The sequence below is a fragment of the Puccinia triticina genome, chromosome 16A, assembly GCF_026914185.1.
Source record: "Puccinia triticina chromosome 16A, complete sequence".
Lineage (NCBI taxonomy): Eukaryota > Fungi > Basidiomycota > Pucciniomycetes > Pucciniales > Pucciniaceae > Puccinia > Puccinia triticina.
The window spans coordinates 434,177-458,139 of NC_070573.1; the positions used below are offsets into that span (position 1 = coordinate 434,177).

At 47.9% G+C, this 23,963-nt stretch overlaps 6 protein-coding genes across 6 annotated transcripts; 2 read left to right on the forward strand and 4 right to left on the reverse strand.

Annotated features, from left to right (window-relative positions):
• Positions 1-369: 369 nt before the first annotated feature.
• On the forward strand, positions 370-2,009 carry PtA15_16A51 (uncharacterized protein; the record flags this gene model as incomplete). The annotated part of the gene is made up of 3 exons (XM_053164127.1): positions 370-903; positions 969-1,080; positions 1,150-2,009. 3 exons carry the CDS (start codon positions 370-372, stop codon positions 2,007-2,009), a joined length of 1,506 nt encoding a protein of 501 aa, XP_053027700.1.
• A 6,747-nt stretch (positions 2,010-8,756) lies between these two features.
• PtA15_16A52 (uncharacterized protein) lies at positions 8,757-9,059 on the forward strand (the record flags this gene model as incomplete). The annotated part of the gene is made up of 1 exon (XM_053164128.1): positions 8,757-9,059. One exon carries the CDS (start codon positions 8,757-8,759, stop codon positions 9,057-9,059), a length of 303 nt encoding a protein of 100 aa, XP_053027701.1.
• A 6,069-nt stretch (positions 9,060-15,128) lies between these two features.
• Positions 15,129-17,586, reverse strand: PtA15_16A53 (uncharacterized protein; the record flags this gene model as incomplete). Its single annotated transcript, XM_053164129.1, has 8 exons — positions 15,129-15,377; positions 15,464-15,874; positions 15,955-16,261; positions 16,361-16,553; positions 16,649-16,908; positions 16,984-17,051; positions 17,169-17,360; positions 17,431-17,586. 8 exons carry the CDS (start codon positions 17,584-17,586, stop codon positions 15,129-15,131), a joined length of 1,836 nt encoding a protein of 611 aa, XP_053027702.1.
• A 2,293-nt stretch (positions 17,587-19,879) lies between these two features.
• PtA15_16A54 (uncharacterized protein) lies at positions 19,880-21,273 on the reverse strand (the record flags this gene model as incomplete). The annotated part of the gene is made up of 3 exons (XM_053164130.1): positions 19,880-20,037; positions 20,120-20,933; positions 21,025-21,273. The coding sequence occupies 3 exons, from the start codon at positions 21,271-21,273 to the stop codon at positions 19,880-19,882; spliced, it is 1,221 nt and encodes a 406-aa protein (XP_053027703.1).
• Positions 21,274-21,580: 307 nt separating this feature from the next.
• PtA15_16A55 (uncharacterized protein) lies at positions 21,581-22,006 on the reverse strand (the record flags this gene model as incomplete). The annotated part of the gene is made up of 1 exon (XM_053164131.1): positions 21,581-22,006. The coding sequence occupies one exon, from the start codon at positions 22,004-22,006 to the stop codon at positions 21,581-21,583; it is 426 nt and encodes a 141-aa protein (XP_053027704.1).
• A 1,077-nt stretch (positions 22,007-23,083) lies between these two features.
• Positions 23,084-23,552, reverse strand: PtA15_16A56 (uncharacterized protein; the record flags this gene model as incomplete). The annotated part of the gene is made up of 4 exons (XM_053164132.1): positions 23,084-23,119; positions 23,201-23,263; positions 23,362-23,385; positions 23,463-23,552. 4 exons carry the CDS (start codon positions 23,550-23,552, stop codon positions 23,084-23,086), a joined length of 213 nt encoding a protein of 70 aa, XP_053027705.1.
• Between the last annotated feature and the right edge of the window lie 411 nt (positions 23,553-23,963).

Genomic DNA, 23,963 nt, shown 5'->3' on the forward strand with positions numbered 1-23,963 from the left:
TTCCGGCTCGTCTCAACACAACCTAGTTTCATCCGCAGGCCAGCCCTCTGATACCACTCGATCTCAACCGGGCGACGACCTGTTCCAGAGCCTCTGCGCTCCCCGTCACTCATTCAGCGCCCAGCCTCCCCCGGCTGTCGGAGGTCACAAGCGTGAAAGCTGTGTACATATGACTTGATTTCAAGATGCAAGAGGAGTAAATTTGAGGAGGATTCAGACAAGAGTGAGTCGACTGATCCTATGTAGCCCCCCACGTCTGATCACTGACGTACTTTTTTTTATCTGTTTTTTGTTTTTCCCAGCCATCGCTGATTAGCCAAGTTCGAGTGCCCAGACGTCAATCTAAACCTTCCGTCTTTGGATTCACACATGAGCTCCTCTGATGCGTCCTCGCGGCCAGTCTTGTCGCCCCATCCTTACCCGGCCGATCCGAGCTCTTCACTGAGCCCACCCTCCGACTTTGATTGGCTCGCAGAAAAGGCTGAGACGGACAAGCTGACTGACTTGCAGCTAGCTCACATCGGGAGCGAGATCGAGTCGTCGAGGGCTGCGATGTTCGGCCCATCGAGGCCAGACATGAACACCTCCTTGCCAGCTGAGCAGCCAGCTTTGAGAAAACCTTCCATGTCTTCACTTTCCAGCGCTCCTCTCAATCAGTTCGCGAGTGCTGAGCTCGGACATGTTCCCCAATTTCCCGCTGCCCGCCTCCCCTCGAATCCTTCCTACGGATCTATGCCTACGGCTACTGCTCCATCCAATTACCCAACCTTACCGACCTTCCATTCCGGCTATGCACACCTTCAGCAACCCCCGACTGACTGCCAAACGCGAGTTTCCAAACCGCTTGCGCCACCCGAGCTTTCGGCCGTCTCGCACTACTCCGCGTCTATGGGTATTCACAAAGTGAACCTCCTCCAACGAGCCATGCCAGTTACTACTCATATGCCGGCCTTGCGCCCCCGGTCCAGTCACCGGGCCCGAAGCCGGCAGATCAGACTGAGTTCCCGAGCGACAATGTGGATCCAAGTTCTGGCCGCCTGAGCCTCGACAAGAGTCTCGAGTTGGCCCCGATGGGCGCCAGTAAATCGAAGCCGTTGTCTGGGACGACTTGACCACCGCTCCGGGCCCTGTTTGGCGATTCTGATCGAGGTTCGTCGCCGGTCGGCGCGGTTTCGCCCCCAGGCTCGCCAGCACAGTTCGGTAGCTTCGGACAGGCCGGGCACAGCACGGCGGGCGCGGGCGGACCAAAATCCATTTATCCCTCGTTGATGAATCTGACGGCGAGTTTCGGCCGGTCCGGGCAGGAGAAGACTGCAGGCGATAGCACAGAGACAGCGGACTCGCTGGTGCCCAGCGTGCATGGAATGAACCTCGTGTCTCGCAGGGCAAGTGTGGCTTCACTGAGGTCGGCCTCATCCCCGTCGGTGCCGGAGGAATGGGTGAACGAAATTGAGGAGACCGGTACGACCCGAGAGGAAGGAGACTCAGACTCGGAGGGCGGCAATGAAGGGGGCGAAAGTCTGCCGCACCACAAGCGATTCCGACTGTCGCCCGGCTTGACGCGCCGCTCCACGCCCTCCCTGGCCGCATCGTCTATCCAGAGCTTCGCCCACAACCTGGCAACGACAAGGACAAGCTGGATCAGACCAGCAACCAGCTCAGCCTCATTCACTCCCTTATCATCCGCATCAACGAGGCCCACCGTCAGACTATCCTCGCCCGATCCACCGCCCGGCTCGCGCCCTCCTATCCCTTCTACCCCTCGCCTACCCAGCTCGTCGCCCGAAAAGAGAGCTCTATGTCTCTCGTGGGCAATGACGACGACGACGATATATATAACAGGTCCGACTGCTCTGAAGTCAGCCACGTCGTTTCACTTCCCTCTTCTGTCCACCCTCCTCTTCTCAACCACTCTTGAAAGCTTCTACCTATGTTTCCTATCTCAATTGTTGTTGTTCGATTCATTTAATCATTTTATGGCTGCGCTACCAGTTGTTCGATTCATTTAATCATTTAGTTTTTTTTTTCAATACATGAGAGTTTCTTTCGGGCTGTCTGGAAAGAAACAAGAAGATGAAATAATCTAAGAGCAACTTTGGCTCAGCCTTCTTTTCAAGTGGCTTCTTACTCCGTTTCCGTGTCTCTGTGTTGTTCCTCTGGGCTCTGCATACATAAAAATCTTTGTATTCAATGTATTTCTCACCTCAAAAATCTCCGACTATACACAACTTGTTGAATTCTCTTCGGTTTTGTATTTTTATTTGATTGGTTGATTTTTCTATCTTTGATGTTTCCCTCTCTTCTCTTTTTGATTGGTTATTCTTTCTTGACACACACATGCACTTGATCGGCTATCAACTTTGAGCTTTTATTTCTTGCTCTTCAGTTTTTTTTTTTATTGAAATTGTGACAGTGTGTGCACATTGACGTAGCCTCCTTGCCTTTCATTATTAACACACACATATTTCAATACATTGACACCTCTTTTTGATGTTGAAGTAGCGATGAAATATACAAACAACAGAAAAAGTCTATCATGTTTTGTTTTGTGTGCAGTACATAACCTTGCTTTCACAAATCCACAATAGGGGGGTTCACGATTGGATAAAACGTTTCTGGTGAACCCCTAAAAATTTTCTTGCTGGTGGATATTCACACTTAAAATTAAGCATAAAATCCCAACACAAACAACCACCAGAAGCGATAAACCGCTACTGGTCATCCCCCCGCCATCATAAAAATTTAGAAGTGCGGCTCCCACATCAGACCCCCCCCCTCACCCGATTCCGGCAATCCCACCATTTCCAACAGCCAACGTCACACCTCTGACACTCCGCCGCCGTTTCACCCACCTCGATTGATCTTTTTTTTTTGGCTCAGTGTTCCCAAATGAGCATATCCAGTCAGGTATGTACATCTCCATTCCCATCCCTTTTGATCATAACTCACCCCCGACTGATCCCTTCCCCAAACCTTAGTTGGATCCCAGCTTGTTTGATAGCCCATCCGGCCTGTCTCCCAACGTATCCGACCTCCGCCTCCAATCCGATTGTAGCCCGTCGCTCTCGCTGAACACCATTTCAATGTCAGGCACCAGATCTCAATCGCCTCCCCTGGACCCTGCGCCAGCGAGTGGGAAGCCAAAACGGGCCCGCAGGACTAAAGCGCAGATGATCGCACATCGGGCGGAGCTTGCTCGAGCCGAGGCAGAAGAGGCAAGAATCAAGACTCACGGTGTTGCCGATAGGTACAAAGGCAAAGGCGGAAAGAAGAATGCCCCCCGCTCTCGTAACCCTCGCCGTACTTCTCAACCGTCGAAAGGTGCGACCACCCAAATCGGATCTGCCCCACCTGCATCCCAGACGACTGGCTCGGACGCTAACCCGCCGTTCGTGACTGAAGACTACGAGAATGTATGCTCTTATCTCGAGGAGGAGGCCAACTATACCCGCTTGTATGGTGATGGGGCCAAGACGGTGGTTGGCACAACCAAGGTCACAAAGGCGGCGGCGTACGACATGTTTGCGATCTACATTAACGATAAGTCTAACTCCCGCCTGCATCTCACCGGGTCCCAGCTCCGCCAACGAATCGATGGCTACAAGAAGTGGTTTGCGAAGGCCAAAGCGTGGGCCGATAATACCGGAGCCGGGATCGAAGAGGGTGAAGACCTGCCTACTCTGGCCGAGATCCTCGAGAGTAAGTGCCCGTGCTACGAACGGATGTACTCAATCTTTGGAGCAAAGGCAAACATCACCCCTTTGGCCGAGTTCGACTCCATGACGGGAGGCAATCTGTATGATGGCTCCGATGAATCCGATGCTCCTCAGTCCACTCAGGAGATCTTCTATTCGGGCTGGGATGAGACTCAAGACGAGCTGCCCCCCTCGGGCATCATCACTCCAAACATCCGGCTCCTTCCAGATACGCTCGCACAACCTATCAACGGCCCAAACTTCGTCGGTGAGGATGAAGAGCTCCCTCCGCCCCTTGATTTGAGTGGGACTGCTGCAGATCCCTCCCCAAGCTTGATATCTCAGCGTTCAATCCATCAAGCAACACATGGCAGTGCGGCCCCGAGTGGCTATCAATCTGCGGCTGACTAGGCCGCACCAGCTGGCCGCCGAGCGTTTGCTAATCAACAATCAGCTGATTCAACTCCTGTGGGACCCAATCGCAGCAATCAAACGAAATCCAAGAGTCTTGCCTCCGCCTTCGAAAGCGCCAACACCGAGAAATTCGCTTACCTCAAAGAGCATATGTCCTGGGATAAGGAGCGCGAGCGCAATCGCCTTCAGCATGAATCAGATCGCGAAAAGCTACGCCACGCGCAAGAGGTGGATCGTGCGAACCAATCGGTGACGGCCCAACTAACATTGGCTCAGGCAAGGATGGAAAGTGCACGCGAGTTCATAGGTCAGGGCAAGACCGCCGCTGAGGTTGAGGCGCTTTTGAAGGTTATTTATGGATGAAGCCGAGTGGTTTGTCACTCTTGTTCCCTCTTGACATAGTACTTCAACACAGACTAATACTGATATTTTCTTGGCGGCCCTCAGTTCGTGTAGCGGTCTCTCTTGACGTGAAGGAGGACGGATTTACTCCCACAATTGATATTTGCCACGTTTTAGATATGCCCCCCCCCCCAAAAATCACTGTGGTCATCCGATCCCCTCTCCCTTCACCTGCTGTGGTTGTAGCGGTCTCTCTTGACTGCCCCCCCCCAAACGTCTCCTCTCTCTTCACCTGCTGTGGTCTGATGTTTTCTGTTATTGGTTATGATTTCCTATCCGTCTGAATACCACGATATGTTTGTTGGCTTCCTTGGAATATAACTCGTATTGCTCGCTTTTATGGAATCAAATTATTCCTTCATACATGATCATATGAGCGACTCAGGGGCCAAAAAATACCCCAAGCCACATCCAAACACACGGCTCAGTTGTGGTTTGGACAAGCTGTATTGCCTGTATTCCCTGTATTGCCTGGAGGTGGACGCCCAGGCTAACTCAACAGCTCTTCCTCCCACCAGCTCCCAGAAACCCGCCGGGAAAATGGCTATTAGGTATCAACGAACTGCCCGCAATCGCACTCACAGAGAACCCAGAAGAGCCTCATGGTCTAACGATGGCATCAACGGCGGGCCATCCAGCTTGATGATCCTCCTCGACTGGCTCGCAGTACCTGGCAACTACGACCAATGGAGGGGCGAGGGCCGTTTGTGGTTTGACCGGGCAAACCGAGAGCTGGTGACCGATGAGATTTGAGGGATCATGCTTGATCATAATATCCGACGAGATAATAGGGGTAAGACCAGAATTCCCTGTTCTTACCTACCCGTACAAGCTGAAGTGACCGTGATTTGGGCATACATAGCTATAATTGATTGAATCCGTTACCTTCAAAGGAGTTACCAGATAGCTCGTGATTTCATGGCCCGAAGCCGAGATGAGCTTTATGCCAGCCTAGGCGATGAGGGTATGCGGATCCTTCGCAGTGAGTTTCTCCAGGAATTCCCTACAAGCCACGCAAGGACTGACGAATTAGGGCCTTGCTACCTCAGACTATACCCTCCAACGATGTCCGCATTGGGATGTCCTGCATTCAGTTATGCACCGCGAAACCCTTAGGGATTTTGTACGCGTGTACCGGAAAGGGAGAGGCTCATCCGACGATGAAGCTCAACAAGTTGTGCCTGAAAGGGCAGACCGCGAGGACGGCAACAACTCAGATGCTACTACTATAAGCTCCTGAACAAGATATCCATTTATGATTTTAATCCAGCACTACTAGTTATGAAAAACATGGAAAGAAAATTAAATGTGAAAGAGAATCAAAACAAGAAAGAGGATGGATAGAAAGACAATCAAAACAAGTAAGAGGATGGATACCTATAGTGAGCAGAATCACAACGGCAATACTCCAAGGGAGTAATTGGTCTGAAGACAACGTGACTGTACACTATCACGATGAGATCTTGCGGAGTCATCGATTGAGTTTTCCGCAGGATGAGAATCTTCAGCCGGGGTATCCAAGACGTCCCAAGAATCGCCTAGACTAGCAAGCATGTTGTGCAGAGTGACACAACAGTGGACCCATCGGATAATTTCTTTCATGTCTGATGGCTTTTGGATAGCCAGACGTAAGTGCTGGAGGGAGGCCCATCGGCCCTTGAGGATCCCAATCGTGTGCTCGTTTCGCACGCGGGACCGCGCAAGGCAGTAATTAAACTCCGTGTTCTCCTTGATGTATGCGGCGGGTGCCTTGTACGCCGGGATGCAATGGCGAGTCAATTCATAGGCCGAGTCGGCAATGAGGTACTGGCCTGCGTGCAATAATGCGGTCAGTATTAGTTTAACCACAACCACATAGCACATGATCCCTCACCTGGGTCAAAATGAGCCTCGGGCTCTAACCAGAGCTTCATTTTCTTGAATACTAGGCTATCCCCGCAGGAGCCGGGCCAACCGGTCATGTACGCCGTGATGTACCGATCGCAGTCGCAGACTATCTGGCAGTTGATCGAGTAACGTTTTTTTCGATCAAAAAACACCTCGCCATCAATGCTCGGGCGCTGGTAGAGGGGGATGGTTGTGCCATCAACAAAGCCAACACAGCCTTTGAATCCTTCTGCCTTCATAACGTTGGAGATCTCTCTTCGTCTGTTCGCATCCGGCTGTTAGAATTCTGCCCCATGCCCAGAAGAGGGGTTATTTCTGTTGTTGTTCTTTTCCTTTCCAGAGTGTTCCATAGCCAACTAGGCCCCTTGCCACAGTGTATTTCTTCTGTTCCCTCATGAAATACACACTCACTCAGTTCCGGGCCCATATCAGACAGACCTGCTCCTTTGGAGACTTCTGATCTTTTGTTCTGAGTCCCTGAGCATCTTGTGCTCTTGACTTCTTCAGCCCTTGTCTTCTCTCATCCTCGATCTTCAGTCACTTTTCTTTCACCGGCCATATCAGGTGAGAACCAGACAAGTCGTTGATCACGCGAACCACCCGGCGAGTAATTTTGACAACAGTTCCACGGCCCACGCAGAGGTTCCTGGCAAATCTTCCCACCGAGGCCCCATTGCCGTTGGAACCAAGCCTTTCGAGGGTGAGGGCTAACTGGTGAGGTATTGGGAGCTGTTGTCGAGGGCTGTTGCTCTGGAAGATCGGGTTAGCATATATCTTTTCAAGAAGCCAAATGAAGCCCGATTGCGTTGTTTGGACCGCTTGTTTGAAATCTTCGTCCCTCATCTCAAACAGGCGCACCAAGTTGTATTCGTCGTGTGTCTTTCCCGGCGATCGAGTGTGCAAGTACCGGTTACTGAGCACCAAGCCGAGCATATCAGATATGGTTTCTTCATCCTCGAACAGGAGGTCCAACACCAAAGCATGCCCGGGATCGTCAGGAGCCACCGTCGCGCCAAGGGAAGGGACCGTTGGTATCCCCAAGATAGAATCAAGCATGTCGTCAGTCTCTTGATGATGAAGGAAGATGATCATCATGAACAGGTCACGAATGACCTGTTGCCGCTCGCTATACTTGTGCATCAGAGGTGAATGCCGGGGCGAGCAGGTGATGACGATACCACTTGGCTCGTGTGCTCGGAGGTGGCCAGGCGAGCGGGTGATGAAGGGATGGGTTCCAAGGTCGTCAAGGGAAGCGAGCAGTTTCTGATGGGCGGGTGATGGCCGGATGTGTGCCGGTCCAAGGTGAGGGTGGGTGTTTGGGGGCTTCTCCTCTGGCAGGTGATCGGATGCCAGTCGGTTTCCGTTGCTGAGCCGCCAGTAAATTTTGCTGGTGGGTCTTTTCTGGTGAGTTAAAATTGAGTTAAAATTTTAGGTGCGCAGCGTGCGCAACTCTCCTGGTGGGGTGGTTAAAAATTTCTGGTGAAATCCAATCGTGAACCCCCCTAATAAGTGCAGCTCTCAACAATTGAAACTGTTGGTGTGTTCGGCCATCGCCTAGCATGACTGTGATCTTAGCGGGATGGTCTAAACAAGCAGGAGAAGGGGTCGGCAACATCTATGCTGGATACAGTGAGCACACCAATCAAGAACACTAATAAAAACAGTGGTGCCTCTGTGGTTGGGTAACAGCAGCCACTCTTTCACTGGCCCCTGGTTGTTTGCAGGACCGTTCGAAGTCCAGTCCTGCGTACCTTAAACAGATGTTTTGTTTGACTTCTCTTGCCTGAGCAGATGTTTGTACGCTTTTCTGCGAGAACATAAGACCTTCCACATCCTCTGGCCTGTCTCGACACCACTCTCCTTCCAAATCATCATTCCCTTGTTCTGTATACCTTCCGAATCACCATTCCCTTATTCTGTATACATACACACATTCACATCACCATGTTTCCTCCCCATATCCTGCTCCCAATTGCACCTCCCCCTGTGCAAGACCCCCCGACGGTTGCATGTGTTTCAAACCAGATGATACACCTGTTTTTGGTTCTTCAGGAGGATGGTGAATTTTTTTTCTTTGTGTATCTTCGGACTTCTGTGGATAACCCAGAACTCACTTTCTATCTGCCTGTTGTCTCGATATCCCCACCTTGACAGCACACCTAATCGAGGTGACTGACGAAGCTCGAGCAGCCCAGTTTGCTCTGGCAGCCCTTCAAACCAGTCTTCGCTTCCTTGCTCAGCAGAGTACGTGCCTTCAACGTGCTTTTTCCAAATCATTATCTTTCTAAATAGCTGATAAATCATTCAATTCATGATTCAGACCCCAACGATCTCATTTCCCCCCAGCTTCGCGCAGTGATGGACGAAACCATCAGGATGGCCTTGGAAGCACAAAACCAGGCTCTACTTGCACAAATCCAGGCTTTCATCCAGGCTTCCGAAGCTCGCACTGGCCTTCTCATTGCGGAGTTGGAGGGTCGAGTCAACCAACACATCACAAATTCAATCAGCGCTGCAGAAACTCGAATCAACACTCACATGGCAACCAAGATCAGGGAGTCGGTTTGCGCCGGAGGGGTGGCCCAAGAGGAACACTCTGACTCGGAGGAACTTGAAGCGGATGAATGCGACGAGAGTCAACCACACCACAAGCAATTGTGAATCTCGCCTGGTCAACTTCCTACTCCCAGTGCCATCCCTGACTGTATATCGTCTATTCAGTTGCCCTTCACCTCTCGGGACTCCCTCCTCTTCCGCATCAACCAGACTCACCGGCAGGCTTCAACGCCGGATCCGCAGACTGGTTAGTGCCCAGCTTATCCCTCATACCCTCCCCTCATTAGCTCGGTATCTTTGAGGAAAGCTTTATGCTTTATTTGAATATCTCCAAATCTCATTCAGGTTCGACCAATGTCTATCTTGGTGGTTGTTATTATTTTTTCTTGTAGGAATGCTAATCTACAATCTGTTCAACATGTTATGATGAAACATAACTGCAAGAGCAAGAAAATAATATGGTGTTTGCACTACACGCATGCCAATGAGGAGTGAAGAGTTGCACAGCCAAGTTGATTCCATAAATCTATCTAAATGGGTAGACCGCAACAAGTGCTGAGCGTAACAAAGCCCGCAGCACCGCCAAGCCGTAGGTGCAAGCGGGGCTTACGACTAACAACGACATTCTCATGTGAAAGAATCTCAAAAATAATTGTAGGGTTCCTTTCTTACAAATCATAAAATATTCAACTCATTCCCCAATATCCTTAATCTATTCCAGCTGAGCGCTGCCACCTTAGCTCCAATCCTACATAGGTAGCTTCTCACCATTGTCTTTTGCTATTTTTATATCTTTTTTTAAAAACAGCATCTTTTGAATCTCTTGTTGGCCCTTTAAGGTTTTCTCTTCTGCCTAATTAAATCCCAATTTGGCATTTGGTGATTGGAGATTAATGCCATACCCCTCTAATTAAGAAATGCACATGAAAGAATGAATTATGTACATGACTGAGAGAGGGACCGAGCAAAACAATAAAGAGATCAATGGATAAAACAAAGATATTTACAACAACAAACAACAGAGATCAACAAGCAAGAAAACACCAGAGGTAGAAATCACAGAGCAAGAATTCCAACACATTAATATTGCTCACCAGTACATATCACCTGCACATTGAAGTCCTCAAAACTCCGTAACTTGCCTAAGAATTCCACCCACAAAGAACAAGTCAACAAAGGCTTGGCTAACAAGTAAATGGACCCGGATGAACAAAAGTGATTTAACGGAAGCAATAATTGATGACCGCTTACCCCGCTACCCTGAAAACAAGCTACCAAAGCCGGTCCAAATTGATGCAGTGGTGAATCTAATCAAAGGATGGCACACGTTTGTGATGGCCGGGACGGGTTGCGGGAAGTCTTGCATCTGAATTTTTTGAAGTTCTGTCCGATTCATCTTCTTGTGATTGAATTGTGCCATTGTGAATTTGTGGTGTTTTTTGGATGATTGGGGTAGTCAATTTTGGATGATTGGAGGGGTTGTGTGTATGCGTTTGGTTGTATGTGACAGGTTTAGAGAGAGAGAGGATGGTTGAAAAAAAGAAGAGTGGTTGAGAGAAAAGTCCAAACGGTCGGAAAAAAGAGGGTGACTTTAAAAAAAAGAAACACGGGAAAAAGCCATGGCCTTGTGAGTAAGCGGCCAAGAATCTGAAAGTTTGTCTATTTCTTTTGGGCATGAGGGGGATGGATTGCCAAAAATTTGAGTAGACAGTTTAGTTAAGAGAAATACAAGCTTCAAATCATCAAGACCAAAAAAGAACTGGTCAAAAAGTGTGGTCTGCAGGTGGTGATTACATCGGCCACCACCCAAAGTTGCAGATTCTCTCAGGCCAACATGTGCTTTTTAGTTGTAAGTCCTCTCCCTGCGGGAGAGATCTCGATGCTATGCATCTCTTCCAGGCCAAATGGGGATGCCCCCCCGGCCGCAGCAGGGACAAGGGCTTATGTTAAGTTTGAACAAGTGCTGCGTGCAAAGAATCAAACTGAATGTGTTTGGTCATTGGCCATCCTTCCCACGCGGTCAATGTTGTGCAAACGGTGCAACTGTGATCTCAAAAAGGTCTCCCCCGAGACAGTGTCAACGTGCAGGAGAATCTTTTTGAAACATCTACACAGCGGGGCAGATTGGGAAAAGCCGAGGCGTCCAGATGGTTTCCCAGCACTCCATGACTTGGTCATGCAACAGCACGCCACCTGTACTGTGGGCATAGGTGGCGCCCCTGGTGCGCGACTGAGATGCCACCGACCTGGGCGCCAGATGGCCGCCCCAGTTAGAGCATCCACATTGGTTGCGTTAAAGCCCATGCTAAGCCAAATTTAATGATGGAAACACCACACCGGTGTTGTTCAATCCCCCGGTATTGTTAAAAATTTGGCTTTTGTCAACAAAGGTTGGCAAATATAGCAAGGGTTATCAATGATGCTATAGCTGCGCATCCCTCCCCCAGCCAGCTCTGCATTGCTCCAACTTCGCCCCAAGAAGGACATACAGCCTCTCAATGACCAGTCAGACCACCGGTCATCGAGAGGACTTGACACTACATAGTCAAGCCTCCCAATGACTGGTACAAACCAATCATTGAGTGGACTCAATCCTCTCAATTACTGGTGTAAACCAATCATCGAGAGGACTCAAGCTGTTTGATGATCGGTCTGACCGGTCATCAAGGGGACATACAACCTCTTGATGAGCGGACAGACTGGTCATCAAGAGGACTCGACGCTACATAGTCAAGCCCCTTGATGACCGGTATAAACCAATCATTGAGAGGACTCAAGCTGTCCAATGACTAGTCTGACCGGTCATTGAGAGGACATATAGCCTCTTGATGACCAGTCAGTCCTTTCATTGGAGTGTTTTGTACTGGTTTTTACCGGCCATCAAGTGTGATTCCCCTTGATGACCAGTTTTTACCGGTCATCAAGAGACTCAAGCTGGCTGATTGATGACCAGTTTGTACCGGTCATCAAGGGTACATATGTACCGGTCATCAAGAGTACATACAAACCTCAATGACCGGTGGTGGGTGTTGATAGCGCAGTCAGGTGAGTTTACCATTTGATTTGGCTTGACCGGTGTGGAGTGCCCTCTGTGTTGCTAAATTTGGCTCTTAGCAAGCGGTAATTTAGCTTAGCTTTTAGCTGTACCAATGCAGATGCTCTTAGATGCCTGTGTGACGCACCGGTAGGGGAGGCATCATTGCTGGCTGCCACGGGGGCGTCCATGCCGGTCGCCTGGCTGACACAGGGGTCCTGATGGCGCCACTGGTTATGGGGGGCCCCCACTGCGTCCTGGGGTCGCCGGAGCAGCTAGGACGCCCAATGGGCACCCTGTCCAGGTGTGGGCAATCAAAGGGCCCATGAGCCGTGATCCAGTTGGCTTGGCTTTGGCCAGCTTGTGCCATGGATGAGTGTGGGCAGTGTTGGTGGTCCTTGACCCAGCTCCCCCTCAGATGCCTCAGACAATAATTGTAACAAAACAGAGCCCCTTGCTTTTGCCTCACACAAAGGTTGGCCAAACCGGGAGACCTGTTTCATGAAGTAACCTGAGCCAAACCTGCTCAAGGATGCTTCCCTGTAAATCACTCCAGCCAAAAATCAGTCACATATCATGCAGTCCACACACCCCTAAGGCCACACCAATATTAGTCGTTTCCTCACCTCAGATGCCTCAGACAATAATTGTAACACAACAGAGCCCCTTGCTTTTGCCTCACACAAAGGTTGGCCAAACCGGGAGACCTGTTTCATGAAGTAACCTGAGCCAAACCTGCTCAAGGATGCTTCCCTGTAAATCACTCCAGCCAAAAATCAGTCACATATCATGCAGTCCACACACCCCTAAGGCCACACCAATATTAGTCGTTTCCTCAACAAGACCTTCCACAGCAGACAGAGATCAAGGAATCCGCAGCCGCGATGGATACAATTGTAGAGCCAGGTACACATGCTAATGTCCCATGGCTGTGACTGACACTGGCTCATAATTCTTTGCCGTCAGACTACACACATGAGGATGGCATGACCTACTGCAACATATGTCCTCTGGGGTGATGTCTCACCTGTGAATGGGGGGATATGAGGAATTTGGGTCTGAGACTCTGCTATCTCCCAGGTATGCAATCATGGTCTTGGTGCTTTTGATCATAGCTGTAATTGTCAAGCTGATTCAAATAATGGCAGCATGTCCACATTTCCTCTGTGTCCCATCCAGAGTCTCACAGGCCAAGGGGTGCGGCCTGCATCACCCAAAACCCTGATGCCCCCCACTGACCACTCCCCAGCCCTGCATGTCTGTGGCCAGGAGCGCCCAGCGGCCCATCCGCTCAAAAAACTGTTATCATCGATCCAAATTTTTTCCTCATCAAACCTTCAACATTCACAGTTTTTTTCTGAGCATGTTTCTTCTGCTACGTTTTTTTTAAAAAGAAATCTTCTTGTTGTATATTTTCCGGAAAAATCTATGCCACTCCCTTTATCCTTTGAAACCCTCTTCTTTACCTGGTTCTTGTTTCTACCATGTCTGTTCAATGCTCCCCGCTCAACATCACTACCCAATCAGCTGCTCAACAAAATGCTGAATCCCGTGGACGGACACTCTGACGATGGCAACAACGACATTTTCAGGCAAAATTATTGTGGACGCCGCAACACCATGGAAACTGAACCTGCTACGCCACCTCCTCCACCTTCTCATGTGTTCTCTACAACTAACCCTTTTGGTCCAGAGGAACTCAGGGCCAAGGCTTCACTGATCAGGGATGCCACGGCAAGGCTCTCAGTGTGTACCTTAAGCCTGGACGGGACCAATTTTCAAGTATGGTTGAGGGAGTTGGTGGAAGTGGCTCCCAAGTGTTGGTGCAAGAGACATCCTTCGGGGTAGGGCAATGTGTTACACTCAGGTGCAAAGGGTGTGGGCGTGGGCATGCCCCCGGGAGGGGGGCGTGCATTTATCAACACCCATTCTTGCAAGCTACACTCTCACCAAACTGCTCCTGTGGTGTAGCCAACAAGCCGGGATGAGCCCATACATAGACACCGGCCCTCAGAGCCGAGCAACCAAGCGTGATTCCTCACCGGCATGCTGGTGCATACAACAGCTTAGCAGGTGAATATTCTGCTTGGCAAGCAGGTGCTGGCTGCCTGCTGAGGCAAACGTTTCCTGAGACAGCCAAGTATGTATCAGGCGAGCGGGCACACCTTGTAGCTGCTCTTTGGAAAAGTGTCCTCATTGGCAAGAATGTATGATGATTTTGCCAAGGAGGAGGCCTCTCCGGCAAGCGGGTCTTTTCACTGCTTGCTGTGGAGGAATATTTCTTGGAATCATCCCCGGCAAGCGGATCCCCACTTGCCCGGGAGGATTCCTCCTGCGCAAGCACCTTGCACCTGCTTGCCGAGAAATCTTCCTCAACAAGAGTCATCCGGGGGAATAGAAGAAAATTCATCCCCACCGAGTACAAAGGTATACCCATTTGGAAAGCCTCCCCGGCAAGCAGGTACAATTTTAACTGCTAGGAGGAATCTTCCTTGCAATCATGCGCCAGCAGAAGAAGCCCCAAGTATATGTATAACATTTACCCGCTTGCCCGAGATCATTCCCAGACCTTGGTAAGCAGGTGTCATTTCCACACCCAAGAGGAAGCCTCCTGGGCGAGCGGAAGGGAATCCATCTTTGCCAAGTGTCTACAAAATTACTTGCCAAGGTCCTCATCAAGCAGGCACATATCACTCCCATGGGCAAGCCAAAAGTTGTCCCCACCTAATAGGTACAAAGGTGTTGCCTGCTTGGTTGGCCAGGGACCCAGCTGGGGGGTTTGATAGCTGGGATTGATTCTCCATCAAGTACATATTGTGTTTTGAATAATTCTTGGACAGTTGAGCAATCCCCCCCTCCATCACAAAAACACCAACTTCACTTGATATATTCCAAAAATGGGGTTCATCCACAGATTCTGCTCAAATCCAACTACTAGTGCCTCCCAGACCCCAAAAGTGTAGCTTCTAGACTTTCCACTGTAGAACTAGTTGTGTAAGTGTCCAAGCTTTTTTCAAAACACAATATCTATGGTGGATTCTCTCAATCCAGATTTGTTTAGGTTAGATTCAACTCAGCTCGCAAACCAACAGGAAAAAACACAAAAATAGAGATCAAAACAGTAAGATCGAGAGCTCTTTCTAGAATTTAAACTTCTCTTTCTCGCGATCCCGGTTTTTGGGATTTGTAGTGCCATCTGCTCTCCCTTTACGTTTGGCAGATTCTTGGGCGACCAAATCCGAAAGATCCTCTCGGCCACCTTGTTGATTGCCAACCCCGCCTCCACTGGATCTTTGTCGGGATTCTTCGTACCGCTGTCTCAGTTGTTCCTCAGATAGTCCTTCGAGTTCGGAGGGGTCCAACGCTACATCCACTCCATTTGCTTTGCGCTGTTTAGGCCACATGAACAAAAGTTTTAGTTACCCGAACAAAGCATTCTCAAGAGTATGACAGTGAGTATGAGATTGGGACCAACTTTCGTTCCTCTGTCTTCTTGTCCAAGCATGGATACGTTGTGTCCATGTTGCGAAATGCCACGAACATCGTAAACTCGGTCACTGCCCATGAAGCCAGTGATTTTCGTCTCCTTTTCGGGTATAACATGGTACAATGATTTAGGCCCATTGTCAGCTTCGGGTTCCACGGCACCGGTACCTTCGCGGCGTTTACGCAATTCAATAAAGTCTGGCGTTTCTAGTCCTCCAGGAACGGTCGAAGTAATCGAGGCAAGTCCAGATGGTGTCTCCAGACCTGTTGGAGTCTGCGTTCCATCGCCGGATGGTCCGGCTCCTTCGCCATCCGAATCTTCTTCCGATTCCTCCTCAGATTCATCTTCCTCGTCTGATTGCACTTCACCCCACAGCTCTTTTGAAACGGGTTCCCCGTACTTGAAGGAGGACAGGCAGTCTGGAGTCAACACGACCATCTTCCTGATAAAGGGGATTAGGTGAGAGATTGATTACTTACCGCGTCGGTGTCAAACTTGGGAGCTTGGCCGAATACATCCCCATACAATGGGCGCCCGAATTCGTCGGTGGGTGGTTTGCCCCAGCCACCAGGATGATAGCCCCATTGTGCCCCGTCGGGAATCGGTGCGTTGAGTCCGGGAATTTTGAGATTTGGGTAACTGGGAGGTGGGCCATATCGTTGCATTGCGATAAGCCAGGGAGGAGGAGCCAGGGGAGGAATAGAAAGAGCTTCCTTCAGATCTTCGGATAAATCACCCGGCCGTTTTTCTTTTAATTTTGTTTCGAATTCTTTGCCTTCGTGGTACCTATGATGAAATTGGCGAACCAGATTAAGTATATTGATTTGGATGTTGGAACCTGCTGTGTATACTCTTCCAAGAGCAAGAATAAACGGTACACTCAACATTTCACCAAACTTGGTCATCACTGGGGGTACTTGGTACTTAAAAAAGGCGTCATGTAACTTCTGATAGTCAATGTCAATCTTGCCCATCTTGGGCTGAACTCTTTCCCTGGTTTTCTGTCTCAGGGATTGCTCGGACTCTTTTTCTTTGATAGCATCGCGTTGTGTCGCAATCCCAGTGTCGGCAATGTAACCTAGCAAGTGGCGAATCAAGCGACATTATCTGGTAAGCATTCGTGTATGTAATAACTTGAGAGGTTAAAGTGAAGGTAAGGTTAAAAAACGGAACTTGGAAGCTGGAATGCGGGTTTTTCGATCCCTCGTTTGCCTTGCAGGTAATCCCTTTTTTGACTCCAGTGTATCGGAATCGGTACAGTGTTTCGATAACTTTTCAGCTGGACCAATAATTTCGGATCTTGAGCTGTGACATCGACCCATTCGACAACTTCCGGCTTCTTGACTAATCTTTTCAGTTCGGCTACAGTTAGTCGTGCCATTTTACGTTGTTTGCGCTTTGAAACGTCAGGCTTCGGTGCATCTGAATCACCACTGGTAATGAAGAGAGCAATATTTATGCGGAGTCAGACCGGTTTGCTTGATTTGCATAATTGAACCGCGACTCACTCAGAAGGCATTTCATCATCAGAATAAATCACTTGGCCTTTGCCAGGATCTTCGGATTTTTCTTCCTCCTGAAATTTCAAAATGGGGCAAGTTTAATCAATTCGGATCAATCGGTCTCATGTTTCTGGAGTCAAAAACAAAAACTCGATATTTAGCGCGAAACGCTGGTCCAAAGAAGTACAAACCATGGCGGAAGCATCCTGATCGGTAGGCTGGAATTTTGCAAAGACGTCGGCAAAAAGTTCACGAGTAGGGTTATCCAGGTCACCTGTACCTATTAGTACATCATCGATTACTGACGATGCTGAAGAATGCAGATTATCGGTTTTATCATCCTCCTTGGTCTCATCTCGTTGATCAGCTGAACCTTCGGTATCCTAATTTTGAAGACCAATTGGATTCAGGAGATAGCTCGTTTGGTTGATATACTGTCTAGGATGGACCTACGTTCTTAGGCGAGGATACTCCGTTGATGTTGGAGTGCGTCGTTGGTCGCTTGGGTTTCTGCTTTTGTTTCAACCGCTTCAGTTGACCACGGGTAAGACCTTTTGTTTTAGGAGGGTTTCCATTGGGATCGTTTCCGTTGAGGGCGACGGCTGCCATGATTCGAGGTTGGAATAGAAGGTAGTCGACTGGAAACTTCGACCCACTGAAGTCTGTGTTGACCACCTCGGGCTTGCCAGGATAATACACACTCCAAATCGGGAAAGGGTTCAGGGGGTGTGCGCACTTCAAGTCACCGACTGCCTCTCCACGCAGCGAAATTGTCAGCAGGTCTGTTTAGAAAAATCTGCAAATTATTAGGGCCAATTTCTTAGAAGTAAAACTAACCCCGGCCAAAATGTAGTCTTGATCCCAAATGTGAAGAATTTCAACAATTGAATCCTCCTCTAGTTTTCACTTTTTCTGTAGAGGGAAACAAAAGAATTTTTCAAAATTGAAGCCCATGGTACAGGCAAAGATTAACCAAAGCTGTAGTGTCATGTGAGCTCCTCTGTGGCGATCCTCTTTTTGATGAAATGGGTACATGGCCAATTCAGAAAACCCACCATTCCAACCCCAGTACAATTCATCCTTAGTGAGCAAGTGATGAGCGATGGGCATTATTGTGACAAAAAAACTGTCTCACCTTTGCACACTAGCAAACTTGAACCAAGTTGCTTGACCATTCATATCTAAAAGTAAGTATGATTTGATATTTGGAGCAATAATCTGGTGATCAACACGTGACAACCCAGTTTGAAAGATTGACCCAACAGACTATTTACAGCTTGACAATGATGAATTGAAAGGAACCAGATTTATTATTGGATATATCAATCATAATCCTTTGGCATTATGGGTATGAAGTAAAGAACCTGACTGTTTTTATTGCTGAATATCAAAGACCAGAACTGGAAGAAAACAAAGATAAGACACTGAAAGTAAATAGAATCGAGTTTTAGAAAAAGGAGACAAACCCTGAAGTTGATGAATCTGATAAGAGAATGGACAACTAAGAAGTGAGGAGATAGATTGATGTCAAGGAGCTAAGAGTTGATAAGGATTAGTAACAGGTTGAAGTTGAGACAATAGGAAAGAATAACAAACCCTGTGTTTTAGGCAAATAAGTGACAACAAGTAAATGATGAAGAGAGGATCTGAGTTGACGACAAGACTGAGAGACAAACATTGATTAGTTAAAAAAGAACAGGTTAGAGATAGGAAAACTGAGAGGAAATGCTTGATGAGCATTTCTCACCAAGTTGGAAGCTAATCAGGCTGTCCAAGTTAAAGCTTTGCTGAGATGAGCAAAGAGTCTTGATGAGATGAGTGTTGTGGTTAGTTGATCCTGAGCGGAGCATTGAATGTACCGTTATTGAAGGTGCAAATTCCGCGATGGACAAAAGTGGTAGAGTTCGTCAGGGGAGAGAATTGGGAGAGCAAGGGAGAGTGTTGGCAATACCTGATCAATTCTAGCTTAACTAAGCCTCTCAAACGAAGGGTCCGGGGGAACCTGCCCGGAGGGCTCTACGCAGGAGAGGCTTACGCCTAATTTCTGAAGTCTGGCAGGGAAAGGAAGGATATTCAACCCCAAAACCACTAAATAATTATTTAAAAATCAGCAAAATGTGTACAAAAAAACTGAATAGACAGTTTCATTGGCAATGCTGATGCGCACCCTCACCCAAAGTTTTGAGCAAAAAGCTCCAAAACTGATTGAAGGAATTTGTTTTGAAGTTCAAAGGAATCCTGAAGGATATTACATTGCTCTGAAGATCCATTTTTGGATTTTCTGATAATATGCACAATTGAGTTTCCTATCTGCAACAAAATGCAACACTACATGTGTAGGATCTGCGGGTTTGCAGATCCAGGATCCACCAGGCATGATGGTTGCGCATCCTTAGTTTACATTTCTTCATGTTTTTTTATTTTTAAAACATTGGTACAGTGCAAATGGTTTGGATTGAGGAGATGAGACTGGTGCCAAATGAAAGCTGAGGTCCAGAAGTATCTTTTGGCTCTGGGGCAGGTCCACAGGATCTGAGGGGGAGGCTGGCTGAGGCTTAATATTTTCCCTCCAGCCATTTGTGATTTCTTTCCCAGCCAAAATTTTGACATTACGCGCAAGTACCTCCCTGCGGGAGGGGCCGCTTCGCGGCGAGCCACAGCGAGCCTCCCACCAGGGGGGACTTGTGTTAAGTTAGTGATTGATTAGGTTAGATTTGATGATCCAAGTCGCGCGGTGTTGTTGAGCGCGCGCTTGCGCAGATTGATGCGAGAAAATGAAAAGGGCGAGTTTTGACGAGTTTAAGGACGAGTATCGGGCGAGTTTCAACATGAAGATCTATATAAGCTTGAAGAAATAGAAAGAAGGCCTGCAATGTATTGTTTTTATTATTATTTTCTGCTCCTAGTCGCCGGTTTCATCCCTGCGACAACTTTCTTCATCAACATTGTTTTTCCCCGAGATATTAACAAACCTGATCAGTGTCAATTTTGTCATTTTCAATGCTGCAATCACAAATAAGAAGCTTTTGCTGAAATCTGTTGAGCGTGAATTGACATAGACTGTGCCAAAAAATAACGGACCTACAAGTTGGTATTTTATTTTTTATGATAGATATGGATAAAAGTGGCACAAATAAGTTACCGTACCAGATGAATAGTTTGCCAATCTGTCGGAAAAACTCACCAAGTAGGTCGTACATTAAGATACCAATCAAAGAGAAGCTTGAAATAACATCTGTACTCCCAATGTTTTTATTGTTGATAGTAATTAAGCTTAGTACAACAGCTTGAATCGCGGGCCCAGTTGATCGAGATAGAGCTTCCAAAGCCGACGGGATGATGAAGCTCAGCATATTCTGACTGAAAACCAAACCAACACTACATATTACGCCCCATCCAATCGAAAATCGCGCCAGGCTGAGATCGATCTCTGTGGAGTGTGGTGGCAATTCCATCCCAAGGTAAGCTTCAGTGGATAATAACATGGTTTTTTTCTCGCAAGGCATCAAAGATAACTGACTGGTTTGATAGTTGTGTCGAGAAATTGAAGATGCCATCTGGAATCTATTCAACGCAAGTTCTTGATTTATCGTCGCGGCCTTCCATCTGGTGCCATCCTCAGTTGCATCTATCTCAGATTGACAAAGGGTGAGACTCGATTGACTTGTATTAGTGCTCGGGTAGCCAAATACCGCAGCCGCTGGCTTTGCTTGAAGGGTCGAGTTGCTGCAATCTTGGTCCATTCTTCCATAATGCACGTCACCCGGCAAGTTTTGACCTTCCATGACTGAGCCGTCCACTAGAGAATTTGCCACTTGAGAATCGTTTGTCTTTCGATTCCAAACGTACATAATACCCGGAATGATGAAAAGCAACGAAGCTACTTTACTGACACCCACTATTGTCAAGTACTCTCCTATCTCGACGGCATCCCAGGCAAACTTGGACGCTGCATACTAAGAGAGTGGTAGACAAACAAAAAATGAGGGCGAAATTTTAGCAATTTAAATCATTCGAAATCAATCGCACAGAACTAGGTACACTGACCTGCAACTTGACTGTGGATGAACCAGCGATGAAACAGTAAAGGCCATAACAGATTCCAAGCAACAGCAGGTTATGGTCTCCATGTATTGACGACCTCAAAATTTGGAGGGATGCAAGAATACTTCTTCTTCCAGTCTGTGAATAATCCGAAACAGTACTTCTGACTGTGACGTGCCCATGTGGTAAAAGTAAACGCGTCATGAGCGCCAAAGGCGGCAAGCAGGCTAGGATAGCATAGGATGGAGCCATAAGTTGTGCGCCGGAGAAACCTATCAGCCAATTGGCAAACGAGGGCCCAATTGCTGACCCAACCATGGCAGTGCCCGCAGAGAGCAAGAGGCCCGTTGCCGTGGAAAGATGATGTAGACTGAGATGATCATGTACATATCCAGTGATTCTAAAGGTAGATTAAGGATGTCTGTTAGAAGGTTCTCTTGTTCGAAAGATACTTACAAGCAGAGATGTGGGGGTTCATAATTGCTCACAGTGTATTCAATGTGGCCGGTCCTCCAAGAATCCCTTCCACCAGTGAGCCAATCAAAAGCACATTGGTGGGTCATTCGAACCATTTGACCAGGATAAAGATCAATTCATTCAAGCCGAGACCCAGAAAGACGATCAAGAGTACGAGAGAGCGACCGCGCGTCTGGGCTAAATGGCTCCAATATCCCGTCGAAAGGGCGGAAAAACATCCCAGAGTGACTGATTCAATCGTCCTGAGCCACGTAACGCGCGAGTCCACAATATCTGATAGACAATCTTGTTTCGAAAACACATCGGCCGAGTCCCATGAGATTGAATTATATATCATTTCAGTTTTGATACGAAGTTTTGACCCGATGCTAATGGTGCCTAAGATAGCTGTAAAGAGATATATTAGATAGATAACCCAAAGTTCCCGAAGAATTCCGTGGTTACTAGCGGTAAGATCATTGTTTGTTTTGGCGCTAAAGGAGAGAAGAGGGCTAGACTCAGAGGGCATCCTGGCACTTTGAGATCCAAATTTTGAGAAGGAGCAGATTTAAGTGAGCACAAGGCAAAAAGCAACTCGGAGGTAGTGTTCCAATCGAAACTATGGATGTTTTGAGACACAATGACATTACAATCAGCTGTTTGTGTAGTTAGGATACGAGAGGCGCGCCGAGCCGGGATGAGTGAGAGTCCACTCGAATCACACGATAACCCAAAGTACGTACCCACACATAGAAATAGAGATTACAAGATGCCCCGACATCATTCCTTTGCAAACAAGGGCCAGATGTGAATTCTCTCTTGTACTGCAGCGGATCCAGCGGTAAGGGGTTCATCATGCAAGGCGTTAGCACGCCCATCAAGGGTAACTACGTATTTAATTATTTACTGAAAGTCTGAAATACATCAAACACAGTCAGTAGGCTCCGAGGGGGGGAAATGGTCACAATGTGTCCACTGGCACAATATGCACTTTCTGGGTAGGTTCAGGCAGGTTTCCGGATGAGGCAGAGAAAAAGAAGCGCCGTGTATGTAGAGATATTGACTATCAGGGGTTTCCTTGGGACTTGGAGTTGATTCCCTAATATCTAAAAATAGCACCTTACTCCAGGTTCAAGCTATATATATTCACCAAACGCTGCAAGATAAGTTTTGCCGGTGCCAGAGACAATCCTTTAAACAGGAATTTTGTCTGTCTCAATGTTAGAGATGTCAAAGCCGATGCAATTTAAGTTTTTGGCCTAATAATGACACATCATGTCCACATGTTTTTACAACAAAATCAACAATTTTAATAGAGGAATAAAACAGGGCATCGAGTTCAAGTAGATCTGTTAGTACGCAAGACCATTATTACGACGAAAGTTCACTTAGTTTTTCAGTCTTTGTTCCACCAAGTAACAAACATTGACAAAGAGGACCACAGTAATAAAAAAGGGACGCGGAGAACGGCCTAGATCGAGGGTAGTATTTTTGAAAACGAGGACTACAGCAATAGAAAAGTGTCCTGAATTTACGTGGCACGTATACCATTGGCGATTCGAATATCGAATTTTGCAAGAGGATGACCGACAACAATGCCAAGGAATTAATTATCGTTGGTGTCTCCAGAAGAAGAGGTTAGCTAAGGGCAATAGAACGGGGTATCAGTCATGTGAATTCGGTCCGGGAGTTCGAGGGCAAAGGTGGACAAATGCACACGCACCGACTGTCGGAAAGGACGAGGATGTGAAAATTGACTAGTCTTTCTAGTAAATGTGATTCCAGTCTGATGAACAGGAATAGGTATATAATTAGCCAGTTAATCGAGTGAAATCTAAATTTTCATCAAAAAAAATGCATGGTAATTTGAGACATCCTACTAACCCCCAGCACATCCGCTCGACGTTTCTGAAAAGAGAAGAGAATGCAGTTGTTAGCATAGGGAGGACAGTTCCGCCTGATTACCACAAGTTTAGAAAGCATACCAAATCGCTGAGAGGTCGGCTGAAGCTTTGGCCCAGGATGAGCAGAAGCAGAAACGCGGAGAGGCCGGTGCGTATCGAATTTGAGTACATGGTGAAAAGGGTAGTTTGCTTCACGGTTGTCAGACCCTAGCGTTCAAATGCAAAAAGCAAATCGTAGTCGGGGAGTGTGTGACAGGTAAACTTCGGCTAATCGATGTGGGTTATGCAGCTTGTGACGGCGAGTAGTGGGATGGCATGCACGGTGAGCGTGTCAAAAACAACCGCCGTCTTTTTATCTCGCGAGTCAGATGATAGACCTCTGATCGGGGGGTTATCTGGCTGGCTACGCCGAGAATGACCGTAGACAGCATTACACATTGTTTATCTACAGGCCTGCGGAAGTTGTCTAGCGGAAGTTGAAGGATTGTGGCCCTGGGTTTGATGGTGGGAGTGTCCGTCGGTCACTTTGCAACATTCCAATTTCCTCGATCCTTGACAACTCTTCGAACGGTTGACACCCCA